The following is a 12593-nucleotide window of genomic DNA, read 5'->3' as shown; positions in this document are numbered from 1 at the left end:
AAGTTGTAGAAAGTGCCTAGGAACTGGGGAGTCCCTGGGAAGTAGTGGTCTTTAAAACCAAAGTGTACTAGATTTGTAAGGCTTTGGATCTCCGTTGTATTGTGTATCTCTTGAAGACTCTGACCTAACACTTCTGATTTTTGTCTTATAGATGGCCATTTCTCCTTCACGGATGCCTCAGCCTCCAAATATGATGGGCACCCATGCCAACAACATTATGGCCCAGGCACCTACTCAGAACCAGTTTCTGCCACAGAACCAGTTTCCATCATCCAGTGGGGCAATGAGTGTGAACAGTGTGGGCATGGGGCAGCCAGCAGCCCAGGCAGGTGTTTCACAGGTACACTCACTGTGGGAGCCTGGTCAACCAGTATTAATGTAGCCCCAGCCTCTGTGACATGATCCTGTCTTAGTTGATGGAAACTAGAATTCTAGAATATACATCTTTCCATTTCCCATTTTGCCCTGTAATTTTAAATTTGTGTTTAATTCTTCTTGTTCCCTCTAGATAAACTTCACACATAAAGTGGTTGTGGGGGGTTTGTTTGTTTGGTTTTGGTTTTTGTTTGTTTGTTTTGTTACTTTTGTATTTTTACCTTTGGATTTTGGATGCTGTTTGTGTGCTTTAGAAATCTAAGATTAACGTCATTCTGAGAAATACTGGAACTTTAAGAAGGGGTGAATTTTCTTTTAATGGCTCGGTTGTTTTGTATCTTACTACGTGCTGGGGTCAAAGCTATCAGAATCATTGGAATAGCACTCTCCCCATGAGCATGCTTCAGTTACTGAGTTATTTCAGCTGAATTTTCCATCCATTTTACTGCTCTCCCTTACTTTGGTAGTGTATCAAATGTCAGCTGCATACAAAGTATTTAAAATAGGCTAAATCTTTCTCAAAATATAAAAGGCATGTCCTTTTAAACACTTAGCTAATGCTGAATGAGTTGTTGAATATATTAGGTTTACTCAGTAATGATTAATTTTCCCTATCATTTCATTTCTTTAGAACAGAGATAAGGAAACCGACACTATTCCCTTTCCAGAGTCTCTCCATGTAGCCCAGGCTACACTCCTTCTATCTCAGCCATTTGCCACAGTGACCAGTAGTAAACTTTTTCTGTTCAACAGCCAGATAGTAAATATGTTCTCTTTCCAGGGTCATACTCCTAGTCATAACTGTTAGCTCTGCTCTTAACCATGTACAAGTAGTTACAGACAACGTGTAATCTGCTTGTGGTTGTCATCCTATAAAACTGTTGGTGGTACCTAGGTCAAATTTCTCTCTGGAACAGCCATTGTGATTCTTTTTTTAAAGTTAGGGGTCTCCCCAGTCAGTGCTCTATGCTCTAGTGTCTCAACTTATTTAAAAAACAAAACAAAACCCCTTTTTCTGTGGTCCAAGTTAAAAGTAGATGTGCCAAAACATGAAGTTAGTAAACTAAGTAAATATGTGCCTAAGCAATGACTATTGTAACCAGATATTGGAGTTGTGTAAGTCAAAGTATGAGAAGGATTTTAGTGCTAATTTTATTACATGGTGTGGTTCATGCTATAAATGGTTAGTCTGAAGTTTTACAAATGCAATATCCTCCTGAAACTTGCAGAACTAATTAAGAAACTAGTATTAATTTTTTTTTTCTTCAAGTCCCTCATGGTTTCAATTGGGTAAAATAGTTTTTACATATTCTTACTATTTCTTTTAGGGCCAGGTACCTGGAGGTGCTCTCCCTAACCCTCTGAACATGCTGGCACCCCAGGCCAGCCAGCTGCCTTGCCCACCAGTGACACAGTCACCATTGCACCCGACTCCACCTCCTGCTTCCACAGCTGCTGGCATGCCCTCTCTCCAACATCCAACGGCACCAGGGATGACCCCTCCCCAGCCAGCAGCTCCCACTCAGCCATCCACTCCTGTGTCATCTGGGCAGACTCCTACCCCAACTCCTGGCTCAGTGCCCAGCGCTGCCCAAACACAGAGTACCCCTACAGTCCAGGCAGCAGCACAGGCTCAGGTGACCCCACAGCCTCAGACCCCAGTGCAGCCACCATCTGTGGCTACTCCTCAGTCATCACAGCAGCAACCAACGCCTGTGCATACTCAGCCTCCTGGCACACCGGTGAGCCTCTTTGTCCTTATCAAGTCAAACTCGTACAGGGTCCCTTAAGAATGGTCTGTCGGACACTCAAGGCACTGGCAGGCTTATCTTGTGAGCTTGAAGCCAGCCAGAGCTAGAAAGTAAGACTCTATCTATAAATATAAAAGACTATTCTGTCTGTCAGGATGCTATAGCAGATTGCTCTGGTGCGAAAAACTCGTGTGTGTGTGTGTGTGTGTGTGTGTGTGTGTGTGTGTGTGTGTGTGTGAGAGTGAGAAATTGTAGTAAACTGTGATTTGTTCCCACTATTGGCCCTAAAGGTATGGCTTACAGTTTCCCTTGGTCAGAGTGGTTTATAGAAGTCAGTAATCATCAGTATGTCACAGCATGGACAGAACTATTGAACTGTGTGTGCTGCCATTCTCTTACCTGGTTTTTGTTCTAGAGTAATACTGTCGAGGTTTGACTGCTTTTGTGCTTAGTTCTGTGGGTTTAGTTATCATGCTTCGCTCCAAACTATAAAGGTCCAGCCTTCTTTCAGAATACATGACTTTTTTATTCATAATGAAACAACAGATCCCCTCCTCCCAGGTTTGCATTAATTTCGTTCTTAGATACTTAGGATATTTGTAGAATAACAAAATTAATCATGCAACAGTTGCAAAGATGACATTACTATTTTGCTTTCTCTATAAGGGCATATACTTACTCTCTTTGTTTTTGTCTCCAATTAGTTATGTTTCTTGACTTCAAACCAGGCCTTTGTAAACGCTAGGCAAGCACTTTGCCACTGGCTGCATCCTATGCCCTCTAAAACACTTGTATTTAATTTTTCAATCTTCCTTTATTAATTTATGTAGTGCTTAGAGCCTGTTACGTGGTAGTGGAGTGTTTGCTTACTCCACCACCATCACTACCCTGTGATAGATGCTTCATATGGGCCATTATTTCAGGACCTCTCTGTAAATACTTTTTTTTTTAAATAGTTTATAATTTGCCTTTCTCCCATAAGTAGGAATGTTACTGAAGAGAAATAATGGTAAAATAATCCAGTCTGAAAGCAGAGAGAAAATAATTTTATGTCAGAATTTAGAAAACTCTTGTTTGTCCAGCTCTTCATTTTTGGTAAGAAGTCAGTCATTGTGTTTCTGACACTCAGTGACTTACTGTTAAGCTTCCTCAGGGAGCGTCTGCCCTTTAGTGTTCACACTAAGTACTGAGGTTATAAAGAAAAATAATGAGCAGACTGCGGTGGGAGGACATTTATGGTTCTGCTTTACAGAGGTGAATGATTGTGATTTCTTTGCAGCTTTCTCAGGCAGCAGCCAGCATTGATAATAGAGTCCCTACTCCCTCCTCTGTGACCAGTGCTGAAACCAGTTCCCAGCAGCCAGGACCTGATGTGCCCATGCTGGAAATGAAGACAGAGGTGCACACAGATGAAGCTGAGCCTGATCCTACTGAATCCAAGGGGGAACCTCGGTCTGAGGTAGATGCTCCCTCAGCCTTAGTACATAGCTATGTATGGCAGCTTTACCATTTATCCTCAGGACCTAACATGGTGTTAGATATTCATTTTAACTGTTCCAGTTTTCCACAAATCTTTTTGTTAATATTCTTCTTTCATTTTTAGTTCTGCAGAAGGGGTAGTAGGTTCATTTACTGACTTAGAGCAGAAGTTGAAATCAGTAGGCCAAGAGCCAAATCCAGCCTGGGAATGTGTTTTGTTTTTGTGTTTTTGTGGGGGGTTTTTTTTGTTTTGTTTTTTGTTTTTGGTCTGTGTTCAGTATTTTAAAAATCATGAAGTTATAAATAAAACTTTAGATAGTCTGCTTTTTCTCAAAAGTTGAACAACTCTGTCATCAGTACCCTTATACTCCTTTATGGCAGCCAGTGTCATACGTGATGTTGGTGCCACATGGTAGTAGCATGGGCTTCCCAGTTGGTCCAAGTCTCATATCACACTCTTCATCTCAGAGCATAGGGTCTTGATCCTTAATTTTGATTTTCCAAGGTACCCTTATTTTCAAACTAGATGTATCAATATTTTACTGAGCATGTAAACATACTTTTATATTGAAATTAAATTAAATTAGAATTATGATTGTACTGGTGCTGTATAAAGTGACTAAGTAGACATCAGACATTTTGTTCCTTTTCCTAGTGGGGAACTAAAAAGAATATTTACAGTGCCTTTGACTAAGGGAGTACTCAGCAAGCTTGTGTGCTGCAGACGTCAAGGGGAAGCTGGCCTGGGTTACAAAGGTATCATAGACACCTGTTCTCTGACTCTGTTTTTCTCAAGACGATGGAAGAGGATTTACAAGGTTCTTCCCAAGTAAAAGAAGAGACAGATGCGACAGAGCAGAAGTCAGAGCCAATGGAAGTAGAAGAAAAGAAACCTGCAGTAAAAGTGGAAGCTAAAGAGGAAGAAGAGAGCAGTGCGAACGACACAGCCTCACAGTCAACATCTCCTTCCCAGCCACGCAAAAAAAGTAGGTCACGTTTTCTGTAATGTCAGACTAAGCTGCGCTTCCACACCAAAGATTAAAAGCTGAGGCAGGAAAATAATTACAAACTCCTTTTCATGTTCCTTGTCTCTCATTCTCTAAGCTTCACCTTTGGAAATGGAGACAGCAGGGTGGCAGAGATTGCTGGGCAAACATGAAGCCCTGGGTTTGGATTCTAGCACTCATGTAAAAGGCTGGGTGTGGCTATGCACATGTCTCTCTAACTCCAGCACTGGAGGAGTGGGGCTGACACAGGAAGTTGTAACTTGCCTGCCACCAGTCTAACTCCAGATTCAGTAAGAAACCTAAAGGAATAAGGCAGGGAACCAGTTATATACTAGCATCCATGAATGCATGCAAAGGTGTGTATACCTGTACACACTCAAGTACCATAGACAGCCTTCCCCCCATCCACACGTCCACAGAGAGAGAGAAAAGTAACAGTGACAGACTGTGGCTGTATCTGAGGGAAACAGCCCTGAGCTGTATCTGAGATGAGATGACGTCACTGACTAGAGGGGCAGAGTTGGAATGTTTCTGGGTCTCTGAGCAGCGTAAGCAGTGCAGGTTCTGCAGAGCCAGGAAAAAGCTGATGAAGGAATCAGGATGGAAAATGAGCAAAAATGCTGTAGTTTGAAGCAAAGGATCACTGTCGATCTGTGTGAGCACTGGAGGTCAGGAAGGAGCTGTGACTTGGCATGAGGTGGGCCACAGATGTGTGCACTTAGCTCAGGACAAGTAGAATTTGGGTATATTTCGGCTAAGCTGTGTCCACAGTAAAAAGCAATAGGGTGTTGGAAAATTGGCAAGTGGCCCTTGCTTAACAGGACTTTGGAAGTTGAGAGCTGCAGGTGGCAGACACGTTTCAGAAAGAGTACACTGTTGGTGGCTGAGCAGTAAAGCTGCAGAGCTAGGAAAGGCACTACTTCTTTTACAGTCGCCGGGGCAGAGAGGTTTTGAGTATGTGGATTATCTTGTCATTACTTTTTCCTTTTAAGAAGTAAACCAGAGAAACAATATTTGATTTGCTTAAATTAATAAGTCTGTTAGTGGTACCATTTACCCCACCCCACCTGAAGAATAGAACCAGAGCTCTACCTGTGGAAGCAAAAATATGACCAAAAATATGACATTATTTTGTAATCTTTCAATGTTTTGAAAAGAGTTAGGCAACTTAATTAGGGTCTTAAGAATAATATTGTTTGTCCAGGCGTGGTGGTGCACGCCTTTAATCCCAGCACTCAGAAGACAGAGGCTGGCGGATTTCTGAGTTTGAGGCTAGCCTGGTCTACAAAGTGAGTTCCAGGACAGCCAGGGCTACAGAGAAACCCTGTCTCGAAGGAAAAAAAATAGAGGATAACAATATTGTTTGAACTGTGTGAGGAACATCCATTCTCATTCCAATAACTTATTAGTGAAGAGAGGAGTGATACGTGGCTCTTTGGGGTAACTGGGGATAGATACTCTGGTAGAAGAGACAGCTAGCTGAGGCTCTTGAAGGTGAGTTGACATCATCCTTTGTGACCTGCAGAGTGCTAGGTCATTGAGTAAGTACTGACATACCTGATGCTGTAATAACAACCCCCCACCCCTCCTCCTCCAGATGCTCACGTTATCAGTTTCATAAAACAAATCTTAAAAAGTTTTGAGAAATATCAAGCTCATGTGGCAGATATGTTTTTAAAAACATTAATTGATGACAACCCCCATTTTACCCTTGGCAACAAATACTATCATTTGTCCTTAAAGTAACAGCTCACTTAGTTTTTGGTTGTTTTTTGTTTTGTTTTGTTTTGTTTTGTTTTTTTGGTTTTTCGAGACAGGGTTTCTCTGTGTAGCCCTGGCTGTCCTGGCACTCACTTTGTAGACCAGGCTGGCCTCGAACTCAGAAATCCGCCTGCCTCTGCCTCCCGAGTGCTGGGATTAAATTTGTTTTGTTTTTAAAGAAAACTCTGACACAGACTAGAATTGAGTAACAGTTTTCTATCTGCCACCCTCCTTAAGGTTTCTGTTTTCAGGGAGAAAGGCAGTTCCTGCTCTCAGCCCCAGTGCTGCTGGTGCTGCTGGTTCCAGAGACTCGATCCCAGAGCAGCGCGGAGGCACATGCGGGATGTGGAGATTTACTGAGAGCATCAGGGGTGTGCTCAGCTGGCTGCCAGTCTTTTTCCTCTGAGTAGAGTGGCCACAAAAACTGAAAGAACCTCCCATTTTTCTCCTCGGTTACTACTGTTGACATAGTGTATTTCTGCACTATTGGGTAGTTTAATCTAAAAGACCCCTTAGTGAGGCTTTGCACAGTGCTAGAACAGTCAACAATGATAGATATGTAGTCACACCTGTGCTTTATTTTGTTTACTATCTGCCATCTACTTAAGTTGTAACAGGGGTGATTGGTAAACTGAATTGTTTAGTTTATGTAAAACTGCTTTGTTGAACCTTTAGTACCACATATTTCTGGTTACTACCACATTGGACAGCATGAGGCTTATGATCCATACACTTGGAAAACTATAGAGTTTACCATTCTTAACTGAAGTAAGGTTTTGATGCTATCGAAGTGGAATGACACATTCTGTGTCACACCAGCTAATTAATTAGTTGCAGAGAACTTGATTCTGATACAGCTAATGGAGTCTTATTACACAGTATGGTAAAGATAGGAATTTGAAAATACTTAGCATAGACTTTAAATATTTGTTTAATTAGTGAATAAAGACAATGAGACACATTTAGTCACTTCAGTTCTCACTGGGACGAGAAATGAGAGTGAGCAGACCTTTTCTGTGTGTGTCTGTGTCTGTGCCTGTATCTCTGTCCACAGTGTCAGGCTGGGCAGCAAATGCGTTTCCTCCTGCTGCTCCATCTCATTAGCCTACGAGCAGACTTTCTTGATACAGGGTCTCGCTATGTAGTACTAGGAGACCTGGAATTTACTTTGTAGACCAGGCTAGCCTAAATTTACAGAGATCCATTTTTCTCTGTTTTCCAAGTACTGGATTGAAGGTATGTGCTTGCCACACCCTTGAGCAGACTCTTTTTAGATAAGGTTTTTCTCTTGCTCGGTCAGGCTGCACTGCTGCTGCTTCTACTTCTCACATCCTGGAAATATAGCGTGTCTGATAAGTCCCACCTGTCAGCAGGCCTTTTCTGTGGAAGGCCTAGGTGATATTTTAGGCATCATAAAGTCTTTGTTAAAACTAATTACCTCAATATGCAAATGACAACATGGTTGTATGCCAATAAAAGCTTTATTTGTTTTTTGAAACTAAAACTTGAATTCAATTTTCATGTGTCATGAAAAAAATCTTGTCCTGGTCATTAAAAAAAGGTAAAGACCTGGCTGGGTGGTAGTGGTGCATACCTTTAATCCCAGCAGGCAGATCTCTGTGAGGTAGAGCCAGCCTAGTCTACAGAGCAAGTTGCAGGACAGCTAGAACTACGCAGAGAAACCCAGGCCTCCCCCCCCCCCCAAAAAAAAAGTAAAAACCATTTTAGACCATTTTGAGGTCTTGACTCATAGACAGTGCAGAGAGCTTGCCAGGTTGGGGGAGGGGGGGTTGTTTGTTTGTTGTATTAAAAATTTAAGGGACTGTGGAGATTGCGTAGCAGTTAAAGTACTTGATGCATAAGCAATAAACATGGGGACTAGATTTCAGAGCTCCCAGACTCCATATAAATGACAGGTAGAGGTGTTGGTTTGCCTGTATAATTCTAGTGTTCAGGGGAGGTAGAAGAGAAGGGGTCCCTAGAACAAGCTAGCTATCTAGACTAGCCGTTCCTTCAAGTTCTGAGTTGACTTAATAGAACCTGACTCTGGATAAAGTGAAGAGCAGTCAAGAAAAAGACGGTGTCAGCTTTGGACCTACATATGAATATATATATATATACACATACATACACATGAAACCGATTACTCAAAGATACCTGATATAGTTAGGCATTACATACCTATAATAGGTATGTAATATAGGCATTACATACCTATAATCCTAGCACTGGGAGACTGAGGCAGTAGAAAAATGAGTTGAAAGCCACCCTGGGCTATGTAGTCAAATATAGCTATATATACTGAGTCCCTGTCTCAGAAGATACAACTACAAAAATATACCAAAAGAAAGTCATGTACTCCTTTGTAACTTCATAAACACAAGAATGAAGTTAGCAGAGAACAAGAATATTCATGTATTCACAAGGCTACTGCAGGTATGTCTGCATGATTGAGTGGGCCAACTTGAGTGTTGCTGAGTGCTGGGGATGTTTTCATAGGGAGCCTTCCATATTCATCTAGACCTTGAGCCAATTCTACAAAGGTCACAGGAGCCAGGTGTCCTGCAAAAGAGGCAGTGTCTAACAAGGTGCTCAAGAGACCTGATGGGTCCTGGCTCTGTAGGGAATAAATTATGGGGATTTGGTCCTGCTGTTTACATGTCTAAAGGGAGGATGTTGAAATTTACTCTTAACTTTTTAACTTTTCACATAAGAAAAACAATGAGGTCAAATTCTAGAATTTGACAAGTTAGACAGACTCCCAAGTAGAAAATGATAAATAAATGCCATGGCCCAGCTGGAACTTTTGTCTCACCCCACTTTTGCCTTTTATTTCCCCCCAAGACAAGGTTTAAGGTTTCACTGGGTAACCCTGGCTATCCTAGAACCCACTCTGTAGACAAGGCTGGCCTCTGCCTTTCATTATGTATTCTTGATTGGTATGGCCTGGCCTGGAACTCACTATGTCATCAAGCTGACCTTGAACTAATAGAGATTTGCCTCTGCCTCTTCGAATACTAGGATTAACCCTGAGTTTGCATCATCTATAACACCAAGTCATCATCCTTCTGCCTCAGTCTTCTTCCCAGTATGGAAGGAGAGCTAATGGCTCTGACACACTAACCTGCACACTAAGGATGGGAGAGGCTGTGTTCCCATGTCAGGCAGACTCAGAGTTCTGACTGACTGGCACATCTCAAAGGTGGTTAGCAGCCATCTTATTTTTAATTTTTTGTTTATTTTTAATTTTTAAAATTTATTTGTTGGCTAGCTGGCTTACTTTGAGATAGGGTCTCACTCTATAGCCCAAGGTGGAATTATGGGCATAATGGTAACACCAGAGTAGGTAGGAAGTATGATGGGTAAGAGGTAAGAGCAGTGGTCACTGACAAATGTTGGAGAAAAACTATCGGACTTTTAGAAACTTCCTATCTTTTTAGTTGGGTTATTGTTTACATTTGTGTATGAGGGTGCATTAGATAAAGATTTGTCTCAGGTGAGTTGAATTCAAATGAGCCAAGGATAGAAAAGAATCCCTAGAGAATTCACAAAGGTCCCTGCAATGAAATCATTGTATTTATTGCCCAATTTGATCAGGGAAAGAGAGTTGGAAATTAGTTTTGTTTTCTATTCTAGCAATATGTGAAAATTGGAAATTTTCGTTGAAACAAACTCCTCAGTGCTGTGTTTTGTCTCATAGACAGATTTAAAGGCCCCATCAATGTGTTTAGAAACCAGATCTCTGGTCCAAGGAGTCTGATGATAATGAAGTGCTAGAGTACATGAAAGGATTGTGGCAGGAAGTGGAAGCCACTAAGTGAAGAGTGTGAATGTGTCTGAGCACCCATTTATGATTTCTTGTGATGTTTTCTCCGTTTAGTCTTTAAACCCGAGGAGCTCCGCCAGGCCCTTATGCCAACTCTGGAAGCGCTCTACCGACAGGACCCAGAGTCCTTGCCTTTCCGTCAGCCTGTAGATCCTCAGCTCCTAGGAATCCCAGTAAGTTAATGTGAAAACAGTGTTAGAGTATCTATGGTTTTATGTCTTAAAATTGAGTAAAATAAGCTGGGTAGTGGTGGTGCATGCCTTTAATCCCTGCAATTGAGAGGAAAAGGCAGCTGGATCTCTTGAGTTTGAGGCCAGCCTGGTCTACAAAGTGAGGTCCAGGACAGCTAGGGCTAGATAGGAAACCGTGTCTCAGAAAACCAGGAAAAGAGAAAAAGAAAAAAAAAAGTTTAATAACCTTGCACTGAAGGTGATTTTTCTAATATAAAAATCAGTGTCTGTCAGCAGTTACTGATGGATCAGAAACACTTGTTGAAGCTCAAGCCCACTTACTTCCTAGCACGGAGACCCTTATATTCGAGGCTTTGTGTACAAGTTTTATCTAAAAGAATTGGCTTGAAGAATTCAAATATTAACTGTGCTCTCCATATCAATTCCTATCTGATATCCCTGGAGACTTGAAAAGGCATGTGCCCCCACTGGCCCTGTGAGCAGTAGTTCCAGTTGGTTGTATTTTGTTTATGTAGACCAAAGGGAATCTGGAGAAGTATACATTTTAACTCAGTAGTTAAAATTCTTCATTTTCATTAAAAATAGGTTCTGATAATCTTTTCACTTTTTTTTCTTTAGCTTAGCCCTTGCAGTAATTTAATTACACGTGCTCTTACCAGTTGCCATGTTAATGAGTTAAATCAGTGGAATATTTGGGATTATCTTCAGTTCTACTTTTTTACTCTTGGGAACAAAATGTCTGGTATTTTCTGTTTTTATTGTTAAAATTTTTCGGGATCCACTCACGGTGGTGACTTTTTTTTTAGGATTATTTTGATATAGTGAAGAATCCTATGGACCTTTCTACCATCAAACGAAAGCTGGACACAGGGCAATATCAAGAACCCTGGCAGTATGTGGATGATGTCTGGCTTATGTTCAACAATGCGTGGCTATATAATCGTAAAACGTCCCGTGTATATAAATTTTGCAGCAAACTTGCAGAGGTCTTTGAACAAGAAATTGACCCTGTCATGCAGTCTCTTGGATATTGCTGTGGACGAAAGGTATAGTATTTCTGGAGGTCCACCTTTTCTGTCTGATCCAGCCAAGTGTGTTGGAAGTTCTAGGGCACACTGCCTTTGGGTTTTTTAGGTGTTGTATTTCGGTGTTTTGAGACAGGTTTTCTCTATGTTGTCCTTGGCTATTCTGGAGCTGGCCTTGAACTCAAAGAGATCCACCTGCCTTTGCCTCCCAAGTGCTGGTACTAAAGGTGTGTACCACCACTGCCTGGCTAGTGTGGTCTTTCTAACAGTTGACTTCCTGACATGATGTCATGGTCAAAGTGAAAGGAACTCACTGGGCACTCACTGGAACTCACTGCCCTGTGCCCATTGCATCTGTACCTGAAACCAGAGCTACACCAATTCTGTCACATTAAGTCCAAAAATGTCCTGAAAATAGTTATGAGCATTGTTACACTTTAATCTTGTGTTCTAGTTAATCACTAGTTGCGTCTAATGCCATCATATGCTAGAATACTTAGGGGTGTTAATTGAATATATGGTTAGTATTTTCTTCTTGTTTTTGCAGTATGAGTTCTCCCCACAGACTTTGTGCTGTTATGGAAAGCAGCTGTGTACAATTCCTCGTGATGCAGCCTACTACAGCTATCAGAATAGGTAAGCATCATTCAGGACCCTGCATTCCAGAGCAAATGAAGTTGTTAGGGCAAGGACTGTGCATGTGGTCATAGCTTGAATGTGTTATTTATTCCTGAAATTCCTATAAAAAGTACTGCAGTTTCTGTACCTCTTGGTCAGTCAGGTAGCCCCTTGGTTTCCTGATTTTTAAAGCATAAATTTTCTGGGCATGGTGGTGCAGGCCTTTAATTCCAGCACTTGGAGACAGAGACTCTATGAGTTTGAGGCCAGCCTGGTCTATGTAGTGAGTTCCAGGACAGTCAAGGTTATTTAGAGATACCCTGTCTGGGTTGGCAAACATCTATAATGAAAAATTGTAATCTTAATTTAGTCTGAGGCTGTAGCTCTGTAGTAATTACCTAAAATAGAACACTGTAACTAAGAAGCTAAAGTTGAAACTAACTTTGGAAAAACCCAAAATGACTTTTAAGATACTCATAAAATAGAAATTATATTTTATTCTACAGCAAATGTATATCTACATCACTTGGCCTTGCTGGTCTGGTAGAAAAAGTTATTAG

General features: G+C 41.4%; 1 protein-coding gene across 2 annotated transcripts in view; it reads left to right on the top strand.

Annotated features, from left to right (window-relative positions):
• Positions 1-12593, top strand: part of Crebbp (CREB binding lysine acetyltransferase) — a 132869-nt gene that overhangs the window by 94811 nt on the left and 25465 nt on the right. Inside the window, exons 13-19 of one of the 2 annotated variants that reach the window (XM_029470633.2) lie at positions 152-325; positions 1704-2117; positions 3406-3585; positions 4402-4591; positions 10254-10372; positions 11197-11436; positions 11963-12051. In XM_029470633.2, the coding sequence (XP_029326493.1) occupies positions 152-325; positions 1704-2117; positions 3406-3585; positions 4402-4591; positions 10254-10372; positions 11197-11436; positions 11963-12051 (1406 nt within the window). Of the gene's footprint in view, positions 1-151; positions 341-1703; positions 2118-3405; positions 3586-4401; positions 4592-10253; positions 10373-11196; positions 11437-11962; positions 12052-12593 lie in introns of both variants that reach the window. The other variant, XM_021184469.3, reaches the window with a different exon arrangement.

This window comes from Mus caroli, unplaced genomic scaffold (assembly GCF_978045245.1).
Source record: "Mus caroli unplaced genomic scaffold, Mus_caroli_1 scaffold_17, whole genome shotgun sequence".
Lineage (NCBI taxonomy): Eukaryota > Metazoa > Chordata > Mammalia > Rodentia > Muridae > Mus > Mus caroli.
Note: the sequence above shows the minus strand (reverse complement) of the source record. Positions and strands in the feature narration are given on the sequence as shown.